The sequence below is a fragment of the Giraffa tippelskirchi genome, chromosome 14 (assembly GCF_054371585.1).
Source record: "Giraffa tippelskirchi isolate mGirTip1 chromosome 14, T2T-mGirTip1v1.2.pri, whole genome shotgun sequence".
In the NCBI taxonomy this organism is placed as follows: domain Eukaryota; kingdom Metazoa; phylum Chordata; class Mammalia; order Artiodactyla; family Giraffidae; genus Giraffa; species Giraffa tippelskirchi.
Window position 1 is genome coordinate 42,501,865 of NC_137288.1, and position 27,458 is coordinate 42,529,322.

The 27,458-nt window shown below is 41.4% G+C and overlaps 2 protein-coding genes across 12 annotated transcripts in view; one reads left to right on the forward strand and one right to left on the reverse strand.

Moving 5' to 3' along the window:
* Positions 1-27,458, forward strand: part of CHST9 (carbohydrate sulfotransferase 9) — a 283,501-nt gene that overhangs the window by 195,816 nt on the left and 60,227 nt on the right. For 6 of the 10 annotated variants that reach the window (XM_081563149.1, XM_081563148.1, XM_081563150.1 and 3 more), the window contains one exon: positions 8,442-8,609. The exons of the other annotated variants lie outside the window; for them this stretch is intronic. In XM_081563149.1, coding sequence (XP_081419275.1) covers positions 8,442-8,609 — 168 coding nt within the window. The remainder of the gene's footprint in view (positions 1-8,441; positions 8,610-27,458) is intronic. 10 annotated transcript variants of the gene reach the window in all.
* LOC145534859 (uncharacterized) overlaps positions 1-27,458 on the reverse strand; it is a 305,098-nt gene that overhangs the window by 46,872 nt on the left and 230,768 nt on the right. The window lies entirely within an intron of this gene.

The following is a 27,458-nucleotide window of genomic DNA, read 5'->3' on the forward strand; positions in this document are numbered from 1 at the left end:
TGTTTAACTGCCTGCCCCCTTCCACTGGACCACAAGTGAGTTGCACATGTTTTCAAAGGACCCAACACAGTGCCTGGCAGAAAGCAGGCATTCAATGAATGTTTGTTAAATGAATTGACTGTTATGAAGTATAATTACTACTCTGTTTACTCATTTTCTTGAACTAGAGAAGAAAAATATTTTATCAAATCAGATGTACATCCAAATTATAAATCCCTACATTCAGTATGTGTGTATTATTTGCTCAGTCAGATACAACTCTTTGCCATCCCATGAACTGTAGCCCACCAGGCTCCTCTGTCCATGGGATTTTTCCAGGCAAGAATACTGGAGTGGATAGCCATTCCGTTCTCCAGGGGGTGTTCCCAACCCAGGGATCAAACCCAGGTTTCCCACATAGCAGGCAGATTCTTTACCGAGTCACCAGGGATATTTTTCTCAATTTAGAAACTTCTAAGGGAAAGTTACAAACTGGAAACGTGGCATTTATACTGGTATCTTGTGTGCCATAAATAAGCAAGCATAAAAGCACCTGTATTTATGCAAGACAGCAAAAGAGACACAGATGTAAAGAACAGACTTTTGGACTATGGGGGAGAGGGCAAGGGTGGCACGATATGAGAGAATAGCATTGAAACACGTATATTACCATATGTAAAATAGATGACCAGCGCAAGTTCGATGCATGAAGCAGGGAACTCAAAGCTGGTGCTCTGGGATAACCCAGAGGGATGGGGTGAGGAAGGAGGTGAGAGGGCGGTTCAGGATGGAGACACATGTACACCCATGGGTGATTCATGATGATGTCTGGCAAAAACCACCACAATATTGTAAAGTAATTATCCTCCAATTAAAATTAATTAATTAATTAAAAAAATAAAGCTATGAGGGAAGGTTAAAAAAAAAGCACCTATATTTAAAGGAAATAAATTGGTTAAATTTCACTTTCCCAAAATTTACATCACAATTATACTCTCCAAAACTTTAAACAATATAGTGTGTACTAAGTTGCCTTAGTCATGTCCGACTCTTTTGCAACTCTCTGTACTGTAACCCATCAGTCTCCTCTGTCCATGGAATTCTCTAGGCAAGAATACTGGAGTCGGTTGCCATTCCTGCCTCCAGAGGATCCTCCCAACCCAGGGATCAAACCCACATCTCTTTATGTCGCCTGCATTGGCAGACAGGTTCTTTACCACTAGTGCCACCTAGGAATCAGAGAAACCCATTGTTTAAGGAACTCTCTTGTCCAAAATTATTTTAGAACTCTCTTGTGGCTTTTCACAGTAGTCTGGAGTTCTGAGTTCCACAGAACCTTCTCAGCATTAAACAGGTGCTCTCTCTGGACTCCACTTCCTGTTTCAACCAGAACAATTCTGCTTTTATTTATATCACGTTCTGGGCTTCCACATAGAATTTTAATGGAATAAAAAGTTCAATGACGTTAAATGAATAATAAAACAAATAGGAAAAACATCAGTGTCAAAAATGATCCACTAGTCATGTACACACACACATCATCACTTCCTGTATTATATGTTTTGTACCCTGTTCATTCTTCAAAAAGCCAGTTTATAATTCTACTTCTGCCGTGAAGTCCTGCCAGTTCCCCCAGTGGATTAGTTGCTTCTTAGGTTGTCTCTTCACATGTCTTTATATCCCTTTCAGGCAGCCATCTCCAAAGTGGGTTGCTTGTACCTCAAGAGGTATGCACGATAATATATTAGGGAAGGAAATATTAGAACTTCCATTTATATGTAATTTTTATCTTTTTTAATTCTCTGTTTTGGGGTGGAATACATTTTAGGAGCTCAAAATATTCTACCACAGTCATAGATGCTAGGTAGTTGATAGATGATGATGATGATAGATAGATAGTAAGTAGATGATAGATCCATAAATACGTAGAAAGAACAAGTAAATGAATACATGATGGTGAGAGTTTAGTGCTGCACAACGAGGAAGGTTTTACAACCATTTTTCTAGGTTGTGGCCTCCTGTGGTAGGGTTTCTTCATCTTTGTGTCTTCAGGGTAAATGTGTGCATGTGTGCGTGCTCAGTTGCTAAGTCGTGTCTGACTCTTTGCGACCCCATGGACTGTAGTCCATCAGGATCCTCTGTCCATGGGATTTCCTTCTCCAGGGGATCTTCCCAACCTAGGGACTGATCCCGAGTTTCCTGTGTCCTTCATTGGCAGGTGGATTCTTTATCACTGAGTCACCTGAGAAGTCCTTCAAGTTAAATATCACTTGGTTAATTAATTTTGAAAGAATAGCTAAATCACTTTGGGTTTTCTACATTTGACTTCTCTGAAATGTGAAAACGGGCCCAGATTAAAATTTTGAAAGATCCGTTCATGAGTAAACACCTCAGCCATCAAATACATCATGTTTTTCTCAAAAGACTCCTGCACAACTACAGTTTTTTCTTGCAGAAGTTGCTGAAGCTCGAAGGTGCCCAACAAATCCACAGTTCCGTGTGTGGAACTAAGAGTGAAGCAGACGTGGTTAGACAGTTTAGAGGTCTGGCTGAATCTAGAGAGCACAGTTAGATCAATATGGGGGTGTCAGTAATATGATCGACCAGGCAGGGTAGGAGGAAGATGGAAGGTATCATTCTGTATTTGCTCCTCAAATCAACAAAGACAGCTTGGAACTCTGCTTTCATAAGCATATTATTGCCGAGTACCTGAGGCCACCCTCAATCTGTTTTCTGTTTAATTTCATTCTGCTGTTCTCCTGCGTATGGGACTCTTTTTTTTCCCCTGTTTTAACTGCTCTATTTTATAACCTGCCACTAAATAATTAGCTTTACATCATTACAAACATTGTTCTCACTCAACATATAAGTATCCATTTAAATTAATTATGTTTTTTGGATTTTTATTTTAATTTTATCAATAGATTTACCTTATACTTAGATGACAATAACTATACTACTACTACCTCTGTGATATTTTATAAACTGGAATACTTATAAAAACCCTGAAAGGCAGGTAATGTTTATCCCTTTGGTTAAAATGTAGTAAGTTAAAGAGAAAAATACAACTTTCTCAAGACATAGAAAATGATACACTATAATGAAATCCTTTCATTTTCTCTAACTTCCAATGTTTTCTTAACATAAACCCTTAAAATTTTGGTTCTGTTTACATTTAAAATTAAATATTGAGTTTGACCTTATAAAACATTTAATTACTTTTGGAAATGCACTTTATGAGACCCAGAAAAGTCAGTTTTGATGATATGGAATAAAAATCTAATATCATGCTTGGAACACAATTTTTGAGAGCGCAATGCATCACTGGTGGTATTTCCTTTGGAAAATGAATCATTGTATTATGGGCTAATCCTGCCAGAATTGATTTTGAAGTGGAATATTTTGGATACTGTAGTTTAATATGAAGTGAACAAGCGAATACTATTTTTATCTGTTGAAAAAAGCAAAGTGGTTTCAATAGAGTGTGATGCTTGTATTTATTACCTACTCGGTATCTCTGAAACATAAATCCGATGGCTGTATCTGAAGTGTAAGCATATCCTGTTCTGTATAAATGCGGGCTATGCATTTTCAAAGCTTGTTGCACAATCTCATTATTGTGATCAGTTATTGCTTTTCTTCCCAAGAGAAGTGTTGTCCATCCTAATTTAGTAGTGAAGAACTGATTTTTATTATGTTCTCCCAAGTGAAAAGTAACTTCAGTTCTTTCAGATGGAACGACAGCCAGATAGAGAGGATGGAGACAGGGGAGTGGCCAAATCTTCAGCTACCCGGAGAAAGCTCCATCGATGCCCTGGGCAACACACCCCATCCCTTTAGGGAATGAGCATGGCCTAAAAAGTCCTCCCTGTGTATTTCCACATGATAACCAGGAATTTCCAGCATTTATAGGAAATTATTTCCCATTTGATGTGACTGAGTACCTAATCGTCTCTCTGGGTTTCTTTATTCAGGCATATCTTATTTTATTATGCTTTGCTTTACTTCACAGATATTATATTTCTTATAGATGGAAGATTTGTGGCAACTGTGTGTTCAAGCAAGTCTATCAGTGTCATTTTTCCAACAGCATTAGCTCACCATGTCTCTCTGTCACATTTTGGGAATTCTCGCAGTATTTCGAAGTTTTTGTTATTATTATATTTGTTATGGTGGTCCATGATCAGTGATCTTTGATGTTCCTATTGTAATTGTTACAGATATTATATTTCTTATAGATGGAAGATTTGTGGCAACCGTGTGTTCAAGCAAGTCTATCAGTGTCATTTTTCCAACAGCATTAGCTCACCATGTCTCTATCACATTTTGGGAATTCTCGCAGTATTTCAAAGTTTTTGTTATTATTATATTGGTTATGGTGGTCCATGATCAGTGATCTTTGATGTTCCTATTGTAATTGTTACCCCTTATGGGGTGCCATAAACTGCACTCACATAAGACATTGAACTTAATGGGTGAATGTCATGTGTATTCTGATTGTTTTGCTGTCTCTCTTTCTCTCCTTGGGCCTCCCTAGTCTCTGAAACACAACAATATCACTCAGTCGTGTCCAACTCTGTGAACCCGTAGACTGTAGCCCTCCAGGCTCCTCTGTCCATGGGGATTCTCCAGGCAAGAATATTGGAGTGGGGACTTCCCTGGTGGTCCAGTGGCTAAGACTTTGGGCGCTCCCTGGTCAGGGAACTAGATCCCACATGCCACAAGTAAGACCCTGGCAAGCCAAATAAATAAATAAAAATAAGTAAATATAAAAACAAGACTGGAGTGGGTTGCCATGCCCTCCTCCAGGGAATCTTCCCAACCCAGGGATCAAACCCAGGTCTCTCGCGTTGCAGGTGGATTCTTTACTGTCTGAGCCACCAGGGAAGCCCAATATTGAGATTAGGCCCATTAATAAAGCTACAGTGGCCTCTAAGCAGTCAAGTGAACAGAAAGGTCACACTTTAAATCAAATCTCTCACTTTTACATCAAAAGCTAGAAATGATTAAGCTTAGCAAGGAAGGCATTTCAAACACTGAGACAGGCTGAAAACTAGGCCTCTTGCACCAAACAGTTAGCCAAGCTGTGAGTGCAAAGGAAAAGCTCTCAAAGGAAATTCAGAGTGCTGCTCCAGTGAGCTCACAAATGATAAGAAATCAAAACAGCCTTATTGTGGATATGGAGAAAGTTCAAGTGATCTGGATGGAAGATCAAACCAACCACAGCATTCCCTTCAGCCAGAGCCTAATCCGGAGAAAGTCCTCACTCTCTCCAATTCTGTGAAGACTGAGGCAGGTGAGGAAGCTACAGAAGAAAAGTTTGAAGCTGGCCAAGGTTGGTTTATGAGATTTAAGAAGAAAATGTTGTTTGCTGTTGTTTAGTCACTAAGTTATGTCTGACTATTTTGAAACCAGCATCTCTGTCCATGAGATTTCCCAGGCAAGAAGAAAATAGCCATCTCCGTCATATCAAAGTCCAAGCTTTGTGCTGTGCTTAGTTGCTTAGTAGAGTCCGACTCTCTACAGCCCCATGGACTGTAGCCCGCCAAACTCCTCTGTCCACAGAATTTTCCAGAATACTGGAGTGGGCTGCCATTTCCTTCTCCAGGAGATCTTCCTGACCCAGGGATCAAACACACATCTCCTTTGTCTCCTGCATTGGTAGATGAATTCTTTACCACTAGTGCCACCTGGGAAGCCTCAGAGTCCAAGATGAGGCTGCAAATGCTGATGCTGATGCAGAAGCTTCAGCAAGTTACCTAGTTTACAGTCTGGTGTACTAAATATTTTAAGCCCACTGTTGAGACCTAATGCTCAGAAAAAAATTCTTACTGTTCGTTGACAATGCACATGGTCACCCAAGAGGGCTGGCAGGCATAGACGAAAACGAGATTAATGTTGTTTTCATGCCTGCTAACATAACATCCATTCTGCAGCCAGTGGTTCAAGGAGTCATTTTGACTTTCAAGTCTTTTTATTTAAGAAATACATTTTGTAAGGCTGTAGCTGCCATAGATAGTGATTCCTGTGATGGATCTGGGCAAAGTAAATTGAAAACCTCCTGGAAAGGACTCACCATTCTAGATGCCATTAAGAACATCCGTGATTCATGGGAAGAGGACAAAATAACAACATTATTGGGAGTTTGGTAAAAAGTTGATTCCAACCCTCATAGATGACTTTGAGGAATTAAGGACTAGAATTAGAAGTATTGTCTGATGATGTCCCTGAATTGCTACAATTTCATGGTAAAGATTTAATGGATGAGGGGTTGCTTCTTATGAATGAGCAAAGAAAGTGGCTTCTTAAGATGGAATCTACTCCTGGTGAAGATGCTATTTAAATGACAACAAAGGAATCAGAATATTATGTAAACATAGTCAATAAGTCAGTGGCAGAATTTGAGAGCTTCTATGATGATTTAGTCACTAAGTCATGTCCAACTCTTGTGACTCCATGGACTTTAGCCCGCTGGGCTCATCTGTCCATGAAATTCTTCAGGCAAGAATACTGGAATGGGTTGCCGTTTTCTCCTCCAGGGGATCTTCCTGACCCAGGAATCGAACCTGGGTCACCTGCATTGCAGGCAGATTCTTTACTGACTGAGCTACAAGGGAAGCCCAAGTTTGAGAGAACTGACTCCAATTTTGAAAGAAGTTCTACTGTGGGTAAAATGCTGTCAAACACACTTTATGCTACAGAAAAATTATTCATGAAAGGAGGAGCTAATCAATACATCAGACTTCATCATTGTCTTGTTTTAAGAAATTGCCACACCCACCCCAGCCTTCAGCATCCACCACCTGACCATCATCCAGCAACTTCCAGGCAAGACCCTCCACCAGTAAAAAGATTACGACTCACTGAAGGCTCAGATGATGATGGACATTTTATTTTTTTAGCAATAAACAATTTTTTATATTAAGGTGTGTGCATTGTTTTGTTAGACATGATGATATTGCTCTTGGTAGGGAGACTACAGTATGGGCCTCTCTGATGGCTCAGTCAGTAAAGAATCTGCCTGCAATGCAGGAGACCTGGGTTCAATCCCTGGGTTAGAAAGATTCCCTGGAGGAGTGCATGGCAACCCACTCCAGTGTTCTTGCCTGGAGAATCCCATGGACAGAGGAGCCTGCCGGTCTAGTCCATGGAGTCACAAAAGAGTTGGCCACAACTTAGCGACTAAACAACAACAACGTCATAATAAGTGACCAAACTCTCACAGATGGTTTAGAAAGGTAGACTGCATTTTAACTACTGTGCTTTGTAATAGATAATACAGAACATTGTGGTTTTATAACCAAAGACTAGACTTCTCTACCTAGAATTGTGTTTGCAATTATGTCATAGAGAACTACTTACTTTAGGGAAATCTCTTCCACTTCTGCATGGTTGCTCACATTTATTGAGCAGTGGTTCTGGGGGTAGATCCTGAGTAGTCTATGACCCTGTCAGTAAAGTCTGCTATTATCCCCTTTTAGAGACCAGAAAAGTGAAGCTCACAGAATGAAGCAACTTGCCCACTTGGCCTATAAGTGGAAAAGCAAAATTGGAACTCAGGTGGTCAGAATTCAAGACCTATGCAATGACTCATGTTGCTGAGATGTTTAAAATATTTTTTTAAAGTTCTGTATATTTTTCTGACACTTGGGGGACATTTTTTGAAAGGATTGTTGTTGACAACAGAAAAATATGGCCCAAATCAATTAAGTTTCTAGTTTTTCTAGAAAAAACTAATCTTCTAGTTCTTGTCTAATAAGCAGCATAGAGTCAAATTCAGAGATCAGGCATAGTATATACACATAGATATAACATCTGACGGATTGCACACACATAATCACACAGGTGTGCACTCACACACTACATACACACACAGTCAAGGAACAAGAGACACTTAGAAATCCAAGGCTGTCCTTTGACTTGAGTCGATATCCTTGAGTCCGTCTAGCACATGATTGGACTGCCCAGTCCCTAACATCTTTGGGGGCAGTGATTCAACCTCCTCCCTTCCAGCCACTCTAGTGCATGGAGTTTGGTTCTGTTCTCTGTATGATTATTTCTCCCATAACTTACCCATCATTATGAAAGCATTGATGAAGAACAGACCTTTTCTCTTTCACTTCCAGAGGCCTCCCATGAAAGGACATTGCTGACTAAGAGTCACTTTTACAGAGTATAAGTGATGAGAGCATAAGCACATAGTATGGGGGACTTCCCTGATGGTCGAGTGGTTGAGAATCTGCCTTCCAGTGCAGGGAACACAGGTTCGATCCCTGGTTGGGGAATAAGATCCTACATGCTGGGGGCAGCTGAGCCTGTGGGCTGCAGCTAAGAACTCACACAGCCAAATAAATAAATAATATTTTAAAACACCAAACATAGTGCTTAAAAAAAAAATAAGCACAAAGTATGAGGGTGTATGGACAGTGCACTCTAAACTCTCTCTTTGTGCTGTCACCCAGGCCTGCCCACAGCATCCTGCATGACAGGGCTCATGAACATCACAGGATGCAATGCTGCACAAAGCATGATTGGACTCACATTGGGGAGTGGACTCACGCTGGACTCGGACTCATTCATTGGGGATAAAATATGTGAGCATAGCCCTGAAAATCTGGCTCTATCTCCAGGTGGGCATTACCTATTAACAACATAATTTCTTATTATTAAAACTGTTAAAAACAAGGTCTTTTATAACTTTTGGATTTTTTTAGTTCTTTCTTTAAAAGGAAACTGAACTTTCAACAGAAATAAGGGAAATACAACCTCAGCTAAATAATTATAGAACTAAAATTAAATGCAGTTAAGATACACAGTAGACTGTTGCCATTTAATAAGAGGAAGACAGAGGAAAGCAACTCTCTTTTCAGGGTTCTTGTTATGTTAAAAACGAGCATGTACTTAGTCCCAGCTTAGATTTTGGATGTCGATTTAAAGTTTTTTTAAAAAAAAAACTGCCTGAAGTAATTTCTATGATGTTTGCATTTAGTGGGAAAGGCATATGCTCGACTTTGGTCAATAATAATTAGAAAGAGTTTTCCAAGGTGATTATACAAATACTGTCCTTTATTAGTGTACGAGATTCCTTTTGTACAGTATCCTCATCAGCACTTGACATTTTTTGCTTTTTAAGTTTAGCCATACTGGTGAGCATGTATTTATTCAGTTTTTATTTCCCTGATGACTGATGAAGTTGAGTCGCTTTTCATGTTTTTGGTCATTTGATAATCCTTTTTTATAAAGTGCCTTTTCAAAATCTTTCCCATTGTTCTGAGTGGTTGACTTTTATCTTACTGATTTATAGGAGTTCTATATAAGTTTGTTTGTCAGATACATGTATTGCAAACACCTTCTCTTTATTAGTGGATTTCCTTTTTACTTTATTATGTCTTTGGATAATCAGAAGTTCTTAATTTTAACATAGCCAAGTTTATCACATTTTTCTTTTATGGTTTGCTCTTTTGTGCCCTGTTTAAGAAACTGTTGCTTGTTCCAAGTTCGTGAAGATATTACCCAATGTTTTGTTCCAAAAGCTTTATTGTTTCCCATTCTCAGTCAGTTCCACAACCCATCTGGAATTAATTTTTTTGTTGGTGTGAAGTAGGGGTCAAAATAGGAGTAACCGATTGATGCAGCATAGTTAATTGAAAGGCCCATTCTTTCTGGGCTAGCACTTTTTGAGCATTGATTATGCTGCAGGCAGGGTGCAAGTTGATACTTCATTTTATCCTCAGAAAATCTCTACTAGATAGATGTTTCCTTGCTTTATAAATGAATAAATGTGCAACTAGATGAATTAAATAAATTTCCCAGTGTTCATGGCTACTAAGGTATGAATCTCTTGGTTTTAAGCTCAGGTCTTTTGACTTCAAAGGTGTGCTTAAGTCACTGTCACCAGAAGGGATAATTACATTTTGTTATGGAAAACCAAGACAGCAAATGGATTAAGAACTACTGGGAAAGAAGAAGGGTTGACCCTAAAAAAGAACAGGACCTTGAATAACGCCTTGCACATAGCAAGCTTCAGTAACAATTCATTGCATTGCAAAAGGCATTCACTTGCCAATAACTGAAGCCTTGTAGTTCTATGCATATGTGTATGTGTGTGCCTGTGTGGTGCAGCAGTAAAGAATACACCTGCCAATGAGAGAGACACAAGAGATGCGGGTTCAATCCCTGGCTTGGGAAGATCCCCTGGAGTAGAAAATGGCAACCCACTCCAGTCTTCTTGCCTGGAAAATTTCATGTACAGAGTAGCCTGGCAGGCTTCAGTCCATAGGGTCACAAAGAATCACGGTCATGCACATGACTGGGCACGCAAACACACATACATGTGTGTATATACATGTATGCATGTATATGCATGTGCATGCATACATGTATATATACATAGGTAAGTGTGTCTATATCAGTTCAGTTCAGTCGCTCAGTCGTGTCCGACTCTTTGCGACCCCATGAATTGCAGCACGCCATGCCTCCCTGTACATCACCAACTCCCGGAGTCCACCCAAACCCATGTCCATTGAGTCAGTGATGCCATCCAACCATCTCATCCTCTGTCGTCCCCTTCTCCTCCCGCCCCCAATCCTACCCAGCATTAGGGTCTTTTCCAATGAGTCAACCCTTTGCATGAGGTGCCCAAAGTATTGGAGTTTCAGCTTCAACATCAGACCTTCCAATGAACACCCAGGATTGATCTCTTTTAGGATGGATTGATTGGATCTCCTTGCAGTCCAAGGGACTCTCAAGAGTCTTCTCCAACACCACAGTTCAAAAGCATCAATTCTTCTGCGCTCAGCTTTCTTCACCGTCCAACTCTCACATCCATACATAACCACTGGAAAAACCACAGCCTTGACTAGATGGACTTTTGTTGGCAAAGTAATGTCTCTGCTTTTAAATATGCTATCTAGGTTGGCCATAACCTTCCTTCCAAGGAGTAAGCGTCTTTTAATTTCATGGCTGCAGTCACCATCAGCAGTGATTCTGGAGCCCAAAAAAATAAAGTCTGACACTGTTTCCACTGTTTCCCCCTCTATTTCCCATGAAGTGATGGGACCAGATGCCATGATCTTAGTTTTCTGAACGTTGAGCTTTAAGCCAACTTTTTCACTCTCCTCTTTCACCTTCATCAAGAGGCTCTTTAGTTCTTCTTCACTTTCTGCCATAAGGGTGGTGTCATCCGCATATCTGAGGTTATTGATATTTCTCCCGGCAATCTTGATTCCAGCTTGTGTTTCTTCCAGCCCAGCGTTTCTCATGATGTACTCTGCATATAAGTTAAATAAGCAGGGTGACAATATACAGCCTTGACGGACTCCTTTTCCTATTTGGAACCAGTCTGTTGTTCCATGTCCAGTTCTAACTGTTGCTTCCTGACCTGCATACAGGTTTCTCAAGAGACAGGTCAGATGGTCTGGTATTCCCATCTCTTTCAGAATTTTCCACAGTTTATTGTGATCCACACAGTCAAAGGCTTTGGCATAGTCAATAAAGCAGAAATAGATGTTTTTCTGGAACTCTCTTGCTTTTTCGATGATCCAGCGGATATTGGCAATTTGATCTCTGGTTCCTCTGCCTTTTCTAAAACCAGCTTGAACATCTGGAAGTTTACGGTTCACGTATTGCTGAAGCCTGGCTTGGAGAATTTTAAGCATTACTTTACTAGCATGTGAGATGAGTGCAATTGTGCAGTAGTTTGAGCATTCTTTGGCATTGCCTTTCTTTGGGATTGGAACGAAAACTGACCTTTTCCAGTCCTGTGGCCACTGCTGAGTTTTCCAAATTTGCTGGCATATTGAGTGCAGCACTTTCACAGCATCACCTTTGAGGATTTGAAATGGCTCAACTGGAATTCCCTCACCTCCACTAGCTTTGTTCGTAGTGATGCTTTCTAAGGCCCACTTGACTTCACATTCCAGGATGTCTGGCTCTAGGTGAGTGATCACACCATCGTGATTATCTAGGTCGTGAAGATCTTTTTTGTACAGTTCTTCTGTGTATTCTTGCCACCTCTTCTTAATATCTCCTGCTTCTGTTAGGTCCATACCATTTCTGTCCTTTATCGAGCCTATATTTGCATGAAATGTTCCTTTGGTATCTCTAATTTTCTTGAAGAGATCTCTAGTCTTTCCCAATCTGTTGTTTTCCTCTATTTCTTTGCACTGATCGCTGAGGAAGGCTTTCTTATCTCTCTTTGCTATTCTTTGGAACTCTGCATTCAGATGGGAATATCTTTCCTTTTCTCCTTTGCTTTTCACTTCTCTTCTCTTCCCAGCTATCTGTAAGGCCTCCTCAGACAGCCATTTTGCTTTTTTGCATTTCTTTTCCATGGGGATTGTCTTGATCCCTGTCTCCTGTACAATGTCACAAACCTCTGTTCATAGTTCATCAAGCACTCTGTCTATCAGGTCTAGTCCCTTAAATCTATTTGTCACTTCCACTCTATACTCATAAGAGATTTGATCTAGGTCATACCTGAATGGTCTAGTGGTTTTCCCTACTTTCTTCAATTTAAGTCTGTATTTGGCAATAAGCAGTTCATGATCTGAGCCACAGTCTGCTCCCGGTCTTGTTTTTGCTGACTGTATAGAGCTTCTCCATCTTTGGCTGCAAAGAATATAATCAATCTGATTTTGGTGTTGACCATCTGGTGATGTCCACGTGTAAAGTCTTCTCTTGTGTTGTTGGAAGAGGGTGTTTGCTATTACCAGTGCGTTCTCGTGGCAAAACTCTATTAGTCTTTGCCCTGCTTCATTCTGTACTCCAAGGCCAAACTTGCCTATTACGCCAGGTGTTTCTTGACTTCCTACTTTTGCATTCCAATCCCCTATAATGAAAAGGACATCTTTTGGGGGTGTTAGTTCTAGAAGGTCTTGAGGTCTTCATAGAACTGTTCAACTTCAGCTTCTTTGGCGTTACTGGTCGGGGCATAGACTTGGATTACTGTGATATTGAATGGTTTGCCTTGGAAACAAACAGATCATTCTGTCATTTTTGAGATTGCATCCAAGTACTGCATTTTGGACTGTTTTGTTGACCATGATGGCTACTCCATTTCTTCTAAGGGATTCTTGCCCACAGTAGTAGATATAATGGTCATCTGAGTTAAATTCACCCATTCCAGTCCATCTTAGTTCGCTGATTCCTAGAATGTCGACGTTCACTCTTGCCATCTCCTGTTTGACCACTTCCAATTTGCCTTGATTCATGGACCTAACATTCCAGGTTCCTATGCAATATTGCTCTTTACAGCATCGGACTTTGCATCTATCACCAGTCACATTCACAGTTGGGTATCATTTTTGCTTTGGCTCCATCCCATCATTCTTTCTGGAGTTATTTCTCCACTGATCTCCATTAGCATATTGGGCACCTACTGACCTGGGGAGTTCATCTTTCAGTGTCCTATCTTTTTGCCTTTTCATACTGTTCATATCTACTAAGTCAGAAACCCAGGAAGTGGAACCCAGAAAACAACAGTGTGTTAATGAGTTCTCCAGGTCACAAAACTTGAAGTACATCACTAGTGTAGGGCTTACAGTCTCTCCAGTCATGCTCCACTACAAAAGGTTCCTGTAACCTGCCATGCCTGGTCATAGCCCCTGCTGCTGCTGCTGCTGCTGCTAAGTCTCTTCAGTCGTGTCCAACTCTGTGCAACCCCATAGATGGCAGCCCACCAGTCTCCCCTGTCCCTGGGATTCTCCAGGCAAGAACACTGGGGTGGGTTGCCATTTCCTTCTCCAATGCATGAAAGTGAAAAGTGAAAGTGAAGACGCCCCGTCGTGTCCGACTCTTCGCAACCCCATGGACCGCAGCCTATCAGGCTCCTCCATCCATGGGATTTTCCAGGCAAGAGTACTGGAGTGGGTTGCCATTGCCTTCTCCGGTCATACCCCAAGGTGGGTGCTAATCTCTGCCCAGATCCCCATCAAGATTGTTGCCTGGCTAATACCTCTCTTGGGCTCAGATCCTCTCTCTCCTTACACATACGTGCACACACAGGGTCCAGATTCAATCCATCAGTCATGCTTCTTGTCACACTGCTTAGTCATTGTCCATCTGCTTCTCTGTATCTGCCACTAGGCTGAGATGACCTTAAGGCCAGGGACTTTTCATTCCCAGAGTGGGGCATATGTAGGAGCTCAATACAGTGTTTTGAGTGGGGAACAGAATTCTCATGGGGAAAGGAATTCTATAATTTTTGAGTAAATCAATAAATATTTGAAGGACTCTCCTGTGGAAAAGTAATTGTAAAACAAGGTACAGGAAATAGAGACTTCAAGGAGGCAAGGAGCACTGAGGACCTGTCACAAGAGGTGGTCAAAAGAAAACTGGAAACTCTCAAGGACTCTGAAACCCCTTTCCCCTCCCTCTTCTAAACTGTGAGCCCCTTGAAGCCAGTGACAGCATCCCATCCCTCATCCATTCCCAGTGCCCCAGCAGGGGCAAGTACAGTGCCTGGTACACAATGAATTCACCATAAGTGAATGAATGGATGGATGCATGAATGAATGATTGAATGAACAAGTTATTTAATGGCATAGGTGGAGCTTTCTTACTGCTGTTGTTCCTTGTGCTTGAATGTTTTTTGCCGGAGAGACATCTATAGTTCTAGATCTTCTAGTTGGCTAAGTAGGCAAAATTTTAGGAGCACCAGTAAAAATTTAGGAGCACCAGGGGGAAAATGTGAGAGGTATTTAGCTTTGATAAATGTCTCCAACTTTTTTTAATCAGACATGTTTTAAGAAACCATTTTAACTACAGCATCCATATGCGTTTGGCGTTTTTTGGCTTCTTCCTCTCTTTTTGTTAATTACATATGGATGAAGAAACCAGGAAATGAGCCACCACAATCTTTTCAATGTTTAGAGGTTTGGCATCTAGCCTCTGGGCAAAGGCCAGCCCATGAAAAGCCTTGTGGGTCTTGTTTACTCTGTGTAGGAGTTTGTACTTTATCTTGAAGGCAGCTGTAAGCCATTGAATGATGTTAAGGAGGGAAAATAACATAATAGATTTGTTTTTCTAAAGGTCACTCCGACTGCTGTGTGGAGGATTGATTGGGAAGTGGGAAATGGAGGATGGAGACTGCAGTACAGAAGACTCGTTACGAGAAATGTTGAAACCGATCAAGAGAGAGTTGATGAGAACTTGCATTAGGGCTGTGGCAGGACTGGGGAGGGGGCAGGTAGGGAAGGGACTGCTTCAACAGATATTTAGAACATTGGCTCAGTCCACTGAATTTGCTGACAAAGATAAGGGGACTGTCAGAAATTATTACACTATGGTGTGTAAAACAGATAGCTAGTGGGAACCTACCTGCTATATAGGGACATGTTTAGGGAATACAGGGAGCTCAGCCTGGTGCTTTGTGATGACATGAATGGGTAGAATGGGGTGGGGAGGAGGGTGGGAGGCTTCCCAAGAGGGAGCGGGTAAATGTATACATATAGCTGATTCACTTCTTTGTACAGCAGAAACTAACAAAGTATTGAAGAGCAACTATACCCCAATTAAAAAAAATAAAAATATGAAGTTTAAGTGTTTAAAATAATAATAATTAAATTGTGAGGCCTCCGCTTCTACTGGATCTGCAAGGTTATGTCATGGAAGCTTTGTTAACGACAAAGCACTGAACAAAAACGATGTGGGATAATTACCCGCAGAAATCATACCTCCAAGTCCATGTGCCAGAGGCAAGCGCTGAGAGTCTGAGCAAGAATACATGTTTACCGGTGCTCACCAGCAGGATCGCACATGTATTCCTGAACAATGAACTTACTGTTCGTTCTTAAGTGCTCATTACAATGGAAATTAGTAACACTTGAATGATTGATGGCGCTCCACTCTAAACATGCCACTTGGCAAATACTTGGCTACAGCTCAGTACCGTCAGCAGTTCGCATGTCGATTGATGCCAGACTTGAGTGACTACTTTTTGTGAATGGAATGAAGATGGGTACCTCATCGTGAAGAATATACGTCGTATTTGCATGGGTCACAAGCAAGATTTGGTTGATAAGCCAGGATTTAGGCATGAATGACTTGGCCTGGTTAGGTGTATTTATGTTTTTAGCCCTGTAAAAAAGGAGCGTTTAGCCTTGTCTTACCAATACTTAAAAAAAAATTTATTTCACAACCAAAATCTTTTCTTTATTTTAGCAGTTTGCTCTTGAGGCAAACTATTCTTTTTTGTAAATTTTATTGCAGTTTGATTGGATTTACAATGCTATGTATTTCTCCTGTATAGCACGCAATTCTGTTATACATAAATATATTCTTTTTCATATTCTCTTTTATTATGGTTTATCACAAGATATTGAATATAGTTCCCTGTGCTATACAGTAGGAGCTTGTTGCTTATCCATTCTATATATAATAGTTTGTACCTGCTAATCCCAAACTCCCAATCCTTCTCTCCCCCTAAACCAAAAGCTTTTCTTTAACATATAAAATTCAATCTGCAACCAATTCTAATTTCCCAATCCACTTCTTAATTTGGGAAACTAGAAAAAAATCCAGTATTCCAACTTAGCTATGAGCATATATGTAGAAATGAAGGAAAGAAGGGCCTCCTGGCCTTAGTCTGTTTCCATCAATAGCACAGAATTTTCCTTAAATATGGAAGGATCATTTTTATATAGATGAGGATTGATCAGCATTTTGAAGAATGACCAAAAAAAGTGAAGGGCACTCATTTATTCTTTAAGATCCCTTCATTTTGTGTATCTTTTCTGCACTAGGATTTAAGACATAGAATATCCAGGCTTCTGTTTTGGCCAATGGGTCACTACGAGATAATTCTATAACTTCTTTCATACCACTTTGCTCATTTTCTGCCCTTGGTAAAATATTCATTATTAACTGTTATAAATTACAAGATCCTTTTTTATTCTCAAGAGAAGTGTGGACTTTCTTTTTTAACAGATTTGGACCTGATGGGGCTGCTTGCCTTAGGCAGTTCGATCAGTAATTGAATCTGCATGCTGAAGCAGTAAACCCTCGGAATGTTTAGAGGAAGGAAGTCTGATGTATGAAACAGAATAAAGGCAGGTTGACGGGGAAGGGAAAAGTCATTATTGTGAAACTTCCTGACTCAAGTGTGTTAATTGTTAAATAACCAGACATTAGAGTCTGTATTGAACATGAATTCTGTCAAGATTTCCAAAGTGAAGAATTCCACTAATTCTCTATCTCTCTGGCCTCCACCTTATATTTGGTCCATAATAATCATTGTCATTATTATCTTTATTTATAGATCACTGCTATTATATAGTTGGATTAAACACAAGCCACTTGCAGTCAACAAGAATATATTGAGAATGTACTATCCTCCCAGGCACTGAGGACTATAAAAATTAGTAGAACTTGCTTCTTGCCCTCAAAGAAGCTCTGGAAGAAAGAGGAGTAAATACATAAATGTATTCAAGTATTATAACTATACAGTGGAGGGTTATATAGAAGTACAGAGAAGGCATACCTGAGCTTCATAGGTCAAAGTGGTAGGGAAATAGAGAAGGCTTCCTGGAGGAAGAAACGTCTGTGCTGTCTTAGTGAAGTCTTTTTTTTTTCCTGTGCCAAGTCTTCAGGCTCAGTGCACAGATTTCTCTTGTTGTGGCACTCAGGGTTAGTTGCCTCACGGCATGTAGGATCTCGGTTCCCCAATCAGGGATCAAACCTCATCCCCCTGCATTGGAAGGCAGATTGTTTACCACTGGACCACCAAGGAGTCCATTAATGGAGTCTTAATAGATGCTAAGATAGACTAGGAATGGTGAAAACAGGTGCCACCTCTTCAAAAAGAATCAAAAAATATATGTCAAAAGTCAAAAAATGTTTACACCTGAAATTTACCTTCTTTGAAGCTTTAGTTTTTTAAAAAAAATGAAATATGAAAAAATATGTTTAAGAATGTCAATGACATAGTTATTTGTAGTAACAGTCTTGAAACTGGCCACAGAGGGATTTTAAAGGAAACTATAGTTTATCTACTAAAGGACTAAAGAGCAGACATGATTTTTGCCAAGACTTTATTTCAACATTCAGTAGTTTAGTCTACAAATATTTATAGAACAACCTATGCCAGGCACTGAGCTAGGCTCTGTGTACATAAAGTCAGGTATACACAGTTCCTCCTTAAAGTAGTTCATGGTAAACTGGGGACTACAGATGACTGAATTATCTTACAGGTAGGAAATGGTCTCCAGTGGTGGTCTATACATGTTATTAGAATGTAACTGAGATCCACATAAATCAAACTAGCAGGATATTATTAACCTTATGTTAACAATAAGGTCCTACTGAATAACACAGGCAACTATGTTCAATATCCTGTGATAAACCATAATGGAAAAAAATACAAGAAAGAATGTATATGTATGTATAACTGAATCATTTTGCTGTACAGCAGAAATTAACACAACACTGTAAATCAATCATACTTCAATAAAATAAACTTTTAAAAAACAAAACAAACAAAAAACTAGCCAGACATGTTAAGTTGCCAAAAAAGCATGGTGCAGGACTTGAGTTTTGAGTGACAAGAGGGGAGAAAGGAAATGGAAGCATAGAAAATTTCTTATTTTATAATGTTATGTGAGAAATAAAAACAGTCTGTAACATTGGATATGCAATTTGACCATAACTATATAAAACTAACCAACCAAAAAAATACATGCATAGGGAAAAAGAGAAGGAGATAGAGACAGCAAAGAAATAAAGTGTTAGTCGTGGTTGTCTAAGGATAGTGATGCTATGCTCAGTCATTCAGTCATGTTCAACTCTTTGCAGTCCCGTGGACTATAACCCACTAGGCTCCTCTGTCCATGGAGTTTTCCAGGCAAGAATACTGGAGCAGGTTGCCATTTCCTCCTCCAGGGAATCTTCCCGACTCAGAGATCAAACCTGCGTCTCCTGCATTGGCAGGTGGATTCATTACCACTACTACCACCTGGGAAGGTAGTATTCTCCTCACTTTCCCCTTTTGGTCTTTCTCAAGTATTCAATTATGAACATATTGCTTTTATAATGAAAGAAAAAGATGCAAGAAGTTGTCATCAGGAAGATAAAGGGCACCAAGTGTTCACATTATATAGGAGAATGATTCATGGTCCAACTCTCACAACAAAACAGAATGGCCATATGTCCAGGACACAACTGCACAGGATAACATTCTCAAGAATGAAAGACCTTTCTGTCCCCTGACAAAATGGCCCATACTTTAAAAAAATCAAACACACACACACATAGGGTGTGTTGCATAAGCCACCTAGAAAATTCTTGCCCTCTTAGATCCATCTCTTTGTAGAGAATCCACCTTACTTAGCACTGAGCAGGCGTTGAATCTGCCATTTACTAAATGCATTAGTGCCTTAAATTTGCATAACACTTTAAAATTTATGAGGCATTTTCATAAAGTTTTTTCTTTTTATTTTCTCCACAGCCCTGTGAGGTAGATAGGACCGCTATTATTTTTTCTCATTTTACAGTTGAAGAAAGGAAGACTTAGATGAAGTTTCTTGCCTCGGGTTACAAGGCTAGTAACTGTTGGAAGCAACTTTGGGACCCAGATTTCTTTCTGAATATAGTGCGTGTTCCTCGAGGTCACAAATACCAAATGGAAGGCAGCTCTCCTCAACTAACAAAAGCAGACCAACATTCATGAGGGCAGACAAGATGGTTTATTTTTAATTTGTGTGTGCGTGCATGTTCAGTCGTGTCCAACACTTTGCGACCCCGTGAACTGTAGCCCATCAGGCTCCTCTGTCGATGGGATTTCCCATGCGATTTACCAGAGAATAGTGGAGTGGGTTGCCATTTTCTATGTGGGCGCTAGTGTCTTGGAGGGTTCTAGCATACCATAAACGTTCCATACTTTTTTGTTGGGGCAAAGAACAAAAGGATTATTAATACTCTGATTTAATACTTAATAAACATATGAGTCCTGAATAAATCATCTGAATAGATGCTGTCATTGTCCTTATGGAATTACTCTGGAGCACAAGAAAGCAAAAAAAAATATTATATTAACACAGAAACATCAGAAAAATGGGAAAGAAAGAGGGGTTGACTAGGAAGAGGGAAAAGGAAATCTTTGAGACAAAGAGATTCCTAATTAAATAAAGCAGAGTAATTTATTATTCAGTTCTGCTTTGACTTCAAGAAAAATAAATCGATATTACACATTAAGCGTCATTTTTCACTGAAAAAAAAGCATGAGAAAAGAGAATGTCTTTGAGAATCATCAAAGACATACCTGCTCTCCTTCTGCTGTGTCTGAAAAGGGGCCTCATTTAGCATCTCTGATGAACGAGAGAGTGTATCTGAGCTCCTGCAGAGCCAGTGAAGATTTTTTTAAAAACTTGTTAAGGTGGCAGTGGCACATGTAATCATGGCCTAGTGACTTCAGCTCTGTATGCCCTTTGAAAAATTTCTAATGACATGTTGGACATCCTGCATATAAATATCACCCTTTGGAATGAGAGGCGGAATTTTACTCACTGGAATAGTCTCTGCTTGGCTACAGGGTAAGATTATCCCTCATCTGATGAAAGCAAACTGGTTTTCCATAACTCCTTCCTAAATAATGCTGCATATTATTTTTCTGCCATCCATAAAGTATTGGTAAATAGCATAGCAATACACATAGGAACAATTCTACTGATGGATAAAGAGAGAAAATGAAATTGCAAATCTGTGTCGCCCTAGACCTTTTAGATTATTTTCCAAACTCATCACTGCAACAATGATTCCCCTGTATTACTTTTGACCAGCATTACAGACCTGATTTTCTGCATATATGGGAGGCATCTTTAAATCTATATTACTGTTTTTTGTGGGGGCTTTTTCGCAAATGACCTTTCGCAGTGATTTCCAATAACTGTAGCCAACTTGAAGCTCAAGGCTTGGTAGTGAAAGGTCACTCTACATTTAGACTAAATGCAGATAGATTTGTACTCCCTGCAGCAAGCTATTGCTTTAGGACCTGCTACCGTATTTGACCCAATATTCTCTCTAACCAGAGCATTTAGACAGTGTCCATCTGGGTTCGGTTTAACCTTCTTTTTTTTAACTTCAGTACAAATTCACTGGCTTTATATATTAGCAAGTAACGTATTTTCTTTAGAGTTGCACATTTCCCATAGAAATTTACGAAAACAGAATGGGATATGCATGTTGGACTTCTCCTAAGATGATGCTGTGACTTCCCGGGGGGGTGTTCGTGTGGTCCAGGCCCCATGTACACACTGACTGAAAGGGCCTGGAGGACACGCTCCGAGGCACAGGGCTCCCCAGATCAGATCTCTCATCTCCCTCTCGTTCTCCCCTTCAAATAAGACCATCCCTTATAAGGAGGGGAAGGGTACATGGAATAAAGCCTCTAACCCAGGCAACTAGCAGTAACACTTCATAGGGCTGCATGGTGGAGAATAGAGGAGATGGATATTTTTTTTCCTCTTCTAAACTCATGATCACTGCCCACTCCCCCTGCCTACAGCTTGGATGGTTTCCCATTTCAGTGAGATGTGGATTGTGTACCTGTGACTGTCATGCCAGGCAGCCTCTGCCATTGAGTCACAGCAGCGCTTCTCTTCTCGTCCTACGAGAGCCTGTCTATGGTGGAAGACTTAAAAATAGGCGCGAGCGTCTTCTCTCTGTGTCTGGACAGCCTCTAGGACTGACGACAGCCAGAGTCCAAGGAGGGAACACCCCTGGCCTCCCGGGTCCTCAGCTCAACCCTGCTCAGCTGGAAAGCAAGGTTGCATCCGATTGCTTGGCATGTGGGGACCTGGAAGGGACCCTGGACTAAGAGTCAAGAGACCTGGCTTCCCATTCAGGGTCTGCCACTTACCAGTTTTGTGACTTGGGGCTAAATCACCTGGTTTCTGGGGCTTCAGGTGGCTCAGCAGTAAAGAATCTGCCTGCAGTGCCAGAAATTCAGGTTCAATCCCTGGGTCGAGAAGATCCCCCAGAGAAGGGAATGGCTACCCATTCCAGTATTCTTGCCTGGGAAATCCCATGGACAGAGGAGTCTGCCAGGCTACAGTCTGTGTGGCCGCACGAGTCTGACACAATTAAGTCACCACCACCATTTGGTCTCTATGTTGGTCTTTTGTCAGAGTGGGATGAGTGAATAAAATTAATTTCTGTACATTCAGTGAAACAACATCCAGCTTGTCCACACCGACTTTTCTAAATGAGCATCTTTGTATCAGATTCCTCAGGGGGAGAGTTGGATGACTGCAGCTCCGATTCTGATTCAGAGAAAGAATCCATATGATCAGTCTGCCCTAGGAATGCATCAGAATTAAATGATTTCTTATATATGCGTAGCATTGGAAAAATTCTGAGTTGCTTTCATTGATCTCACTTACAGCAGCTCATTTACTCATCCTGGTTAGCATAGTTTAGGGTACACTATTGGACCCCTTTTAGTATGCTTGACTGCTAACAAACCCTCTTTAGAAGGTTGCTCCCAGTCACTGGGTGCTCTTCTAAGGAGGTGGGCGGCACCCACTGATGTCCATCATGGAAGTCATTGGGAATACAGAAGGCCAGCTCCTTTGCCAAAGGAAATCCAAAAAAAGAGGGGATATACGTATGGGTGTGTGCTCAGTCGCTTCAGTCCTGTCTGACTCTTTGTGACCCTATGGACTGTAGCCCACCAGGCTCCCCAGGCCATGGAATGCTCTAGGAAAGAATACTGGAGTGGGTTGCCATGCTCTCCTCCAGGGGATCTTCCTGACTCAGGGATCAAACCTGCGTCTCCTGCATTGCAGGCAGATTCTTTACTGCTGAGCCACCAGAGAAGCCCGGATCTGTGTATATGTATAGCTTATTCACTGTGCTGTACAGTAGAAACTAACACAACACGGTAGAACAACTATTGTCTAATAAAAAGATCAAGGTGCAATAAATCCTGAGATGTTACTTATGCTCTATGATGCCCCACCCCTCACTGGCTTCTCTTGGGAGCCCACCTTCACTACATCACTAGCACCTGAAACCTTGGCTCTGGAGAACCTGATCTAATAAAACAATGGATTTAAACAGAAAAATCAGGTTGACGGGATCCAGTAGATGTGCTATTCAAAGACCTATGTTGGCACCTCTGCCACCTGTGTCCTGAAGCAAGGTGTCTGAAGCTCAGAGCTTCCCTATCCTCCTCTGTATTAATAAAAGGGAAAGAATAATTCCAGTTCCACCTGCGGATGGGTTGTTGGAAGGATCAGACGAGACAGAGGATTTCGGGAGTGTTTGAGAGCCCTTCATATCCCTTTCAAACATAAGGCATTAATTTTTAAGCTAAAACAAAAGCTCAAGCCAGTACTAAAGTCTTTAACACGTGTTCAGAGGAAACCGACTCAACCTCAGTTTGAGCAATCAGAAAATGTTCCACACCTCCATCTCCTCCCCACCTTCCTGCCTCTCTCAAAATGTTTGCTCTTCTTTTCAGTAGCCCATCAGGCTGTGCAAAGTCACTGGAGAAAATGGAAAGTAACTGTGTCTCAGTTACTAACCATCCTCCACTGGTCAGAGAAATTTGCCATGCCTCCTAATGCCTACCAATGTCCACTACCTGTTCCTAAACCCTGATTTTCATTGTACTAGTTCCTTTTTCTTTCATTTCAAAACACATTGGCTTTAAAACTTGAAAAAGGAAATAGACATCTCAGGGAAATCTAGATCACAGACCATAGTTCAAATCCTATACTTCAGATTTAGTAATGTTGTCATGAATTGATGGAACACAACAAAACCAAGTTAATATAATGTGTGGTCCAGATGTTGGCTTGATTAGAAACATCTCAATGTATCTCAAGATCATGGCATGCGTGTAAACCTTTTTTTCCACAAAGACCCAACGAGATTCATGATAAGATTTTATTTTTAATAAGGATCTAATTAGAGAGCTCAGCATGAGAGAGTTAGAAGACATGAGAAGTCAGTACAGTTTGGTACAAAAAGTATTTGTCGAGCACTTAGGCATCAGGGATAAAAGAAAAACTAGTACATAGCCCCTGGTAGAGGAAACAGATACAAAAACAGATCATTAAAATAGAATATGTTAAGTGCCCAGCATGCTCAGAGCCAGTCTGGGGTTCAAAAAGCAATTCACCATCTAAGGCATCACCTCCTCAAGTTTTTCTGAGTTACTTCAAAAATCTCTTTGAATTTCCCTGGGACCATGTATCCATTGACCTGCATCCTTGCCTCACTGACTCCAACTTACCCCTTGGGACTCTTCATTCATTAGTTTGTTGATGAACACATTTGTCAAGTAGCTAATTCTGCCAGATACTCTTGTGGACACTGGAAATTACACTTGGAGCAGGACAGACCACTCCCAGCCGTTCGGTCACAGAGCTTACATTCCAGTGGTCAGCAGCGGATGATGAACAAGGAATTCAATAAATGATAGAAGGGCGGATTATCATGAGAGCCATGAAGGAAGTAAATGGACAGGGGACCAAGAAAAACTAGAAGAGGGTGCCTTACGCTCCCTGGTCAGGGAAGGCTTCTTTCACATGAGACATTTGAACTGAGACAGGAAAAAGGAGAGACAGTGTGTGTTTCGGGTGAAGGAGATAACCAGCAAGGCTGAAAATAACTTGGGGTCATCAAGTGAGCAGAAGGAAGCCAGTGGAGTCTAGAGTTCATGAGCAAGAAGGTGGAGGTGGAAGCAAAGGTGGAGCTGGAGGAAGGCAGAGGCCATCATGGGAGTCATGGGAAGAAACCAGATTTCATTCTCAGTCCCTGTGCAGCCTTTGAAATGAAAACTCAAAAGGCGGAGAAGGAAATGGCAACCCACTCCAATATTCTTGCCTGGATAATCCCATGAACAGAGGAAACTGGTCGTCTATAGTCCATGGGGTTGCAAGAGTCGAACTTGACTGAGTGCGTGCATACACACACACACACCCACACACACACACCCTGCACACACACACACACACACACACACACACACACACACACACACCCTGCAAAGGAAGTCTGAAATCAGAGTCCATGGCAAGAAAAAGTGACATCAGCCTGAGTGAGCCACCAGCAGCTCTCACTTGGGTGACCGTGGCCCTCTCACCCTTCAACAGTTCATTCTTAACACAGATCCTTCATAAGCTTAAGAGAAATCATGTCATTTTTCTGCTCAGAACCCTGCCATGGATCCCTGGGTCATTCAGAGTAAAAGCAAGAATAGTGGATCTCCAAGGCATCATGTGGCCTCAATTCCAAGTCCCTGTTGTCCTCACCTGCCCTGGCCACACTAGCTTCCTTGATGTTCTTCAAACACGCAGAGATGCTGTCACTTTAGGGCTCCTGTTGATCTTTCTGATTACAACCCTCCTTCCCACATAGCCCCAGCTAACTCCTTTACCCGCTTCAAGTCCGTGCTCAATGCAATTGCCTCCCTGACACCCCAGTGTACACTGCAGCCCTGCTGCCACCTCCACCACAGCTGCTAATTAAAATTAAAGTTTCATTTTTATTTAATTAGTCAAAATTATAATTCTGGGAATTCGGAGGTGGAGATACTCACTGAAAGGAAGCTGGTTACAGATGGGGGTGGGCGGCTACCTGAGCTGGGCCTTGAGGACTTTTTGTTAAGTCACTCAGTCATGTGTGACTCTTTGCGACCCCATGGACTGCAGCATGCCAGGCTTCCCCATCCTTCTCTATCTCCCAGAGTTTTGCTCAAACTCATGTCCATTGAGTCAATGATGCCATCCAACCGTCTCATCCTCTGTCATCCCCTTCTCCTCCTGCCCTCACTCTTTCTCAGCATCAGGGTCTTTTCTAATGAGTCGGCTCTTTGCACCAGGTGGCCAAAGTATTGGAGCTTGATCTTCAGCATCAGTCCTTCCAATGAATATTCAAGTTCGATTTCCTTTAGGATTGACTGGTTTGATCTCCTTGCAGTCCAAGAGACTCTCAAGAGTCTTCTCCAGCTCCACAGTTTGAAAGCATCAGTTCTTCTGCACTCAGCCTTCTTTGTGGTCCAGCTCTCACATCTGTACATGACTACCGGAAAAACCATAGCTTTGACAATACAGACCTTTGTTGGCAAAGTGATGTCTCTGATTTTTAATATGATGTCCAGGTTTGTCATAGCTTTTTTCCAAGAAGCAAACATCTTTTAATTTCTTGAGGACTTGGAAAAGCAGAAATAGCACCAGGAGAGAGTATTCCCACCTAAAGGAACAGTATCAATTACACACAAGCGGATCCTGTTTTGCAATATGAGAAGGTAGCATATACCACTATGGTGAGAAGCCAGACTGTAGGGTTAGACTTCCTTGACTGAAGTCCTGGCTTTCCATGAGGTATCTTAATTGACTCTGACAAGTCAGTTAACTTCTCTGCCCCTCTACTTCCTTGTCTGTAAAATGACAATCATAATAGTCCCTAACTCAGTGAGTTGTGAGGATTAAATGAGTCAATACATGCAGTGTTTAGAATAGTCCCTGTCAGAGAGTGAATGTTGATTTGGAAAGAAGAGTTGAGAATTGTGCAGCCCTCAAGAATTTTGCAGGATCTTGAGGCTGAGGTGAAGATGGCTGTTGTGTTATTCTGTAGGCAGAATACTTTCCACCAGCAGATCAACGGTTTTTATCAGAGAGCCATAGATGTTAATATTTCAGCCAGATGATAGTAGCTGAAAAGTGGAGGCAGGAAGACTGGTTTGGAGGCAGATGGTGTGTGTTAATGGCACCCCACTCCAGTACTCTTGCCTGGAAAATCCCATGGACGGAGGAGCCTGGTAGGCTGCAGTCCATGGGGTCACTAGGAGTCAGACACGACTGAGCGACTTCACTTCCACTTTTCACTTTCATGCATTGGAGAAGGAAATGGCAACCCACTCCAGTGTTCTTGCCTGGAGAATCCCAGGGACAGGGGAGCCTGATGGGCTTCCGTCTATGGGGTCGCTAGGAGTCAGACACGACTGAAGCGACTTAGCAGCAGCAGGTGTGTGTTAGTCACTCAGTCGTGTCTTACTCTTATAGTCATGAGCCCCCGGACTGTAGCCCACCAGGCTCCTCTGTCCATGGGATTCTGCAGGCAAGAATACTGGAGTGGGTTGCCATTTCCTTCTCCAGGGGATCTTCCCAACCCAGGGATCAAACCCCGGTCTCCTGCATTGCAGGCAGATTCTTTACCGTCTGAGCCACCAGGGAAGGCAGATGCCTCTTCTCATTGTGGGAAACTGGAAGCACGTGCTCCAGTCATGGCCACGACAGAGAAGAGACCGACACTGAAGGTGCTCTGGAGAAGGTGGTCTTGTTCTACCAACAGACAGTCTTGGAAAGAGAAAAAAAGCAAAAAGGCCTCGAAGGTTTCAGGGTCTGGTGACTTAAATGATAACACTGGTCCAAATGGTAAAGACCAAAGGGGAGCCGATTTTAAGGTAAAGATGGCAGGTTCTATTTTAGACACTGAAGTAGCAGGGTCAAGCTAGTTAGAATGAAATTAGATACGAT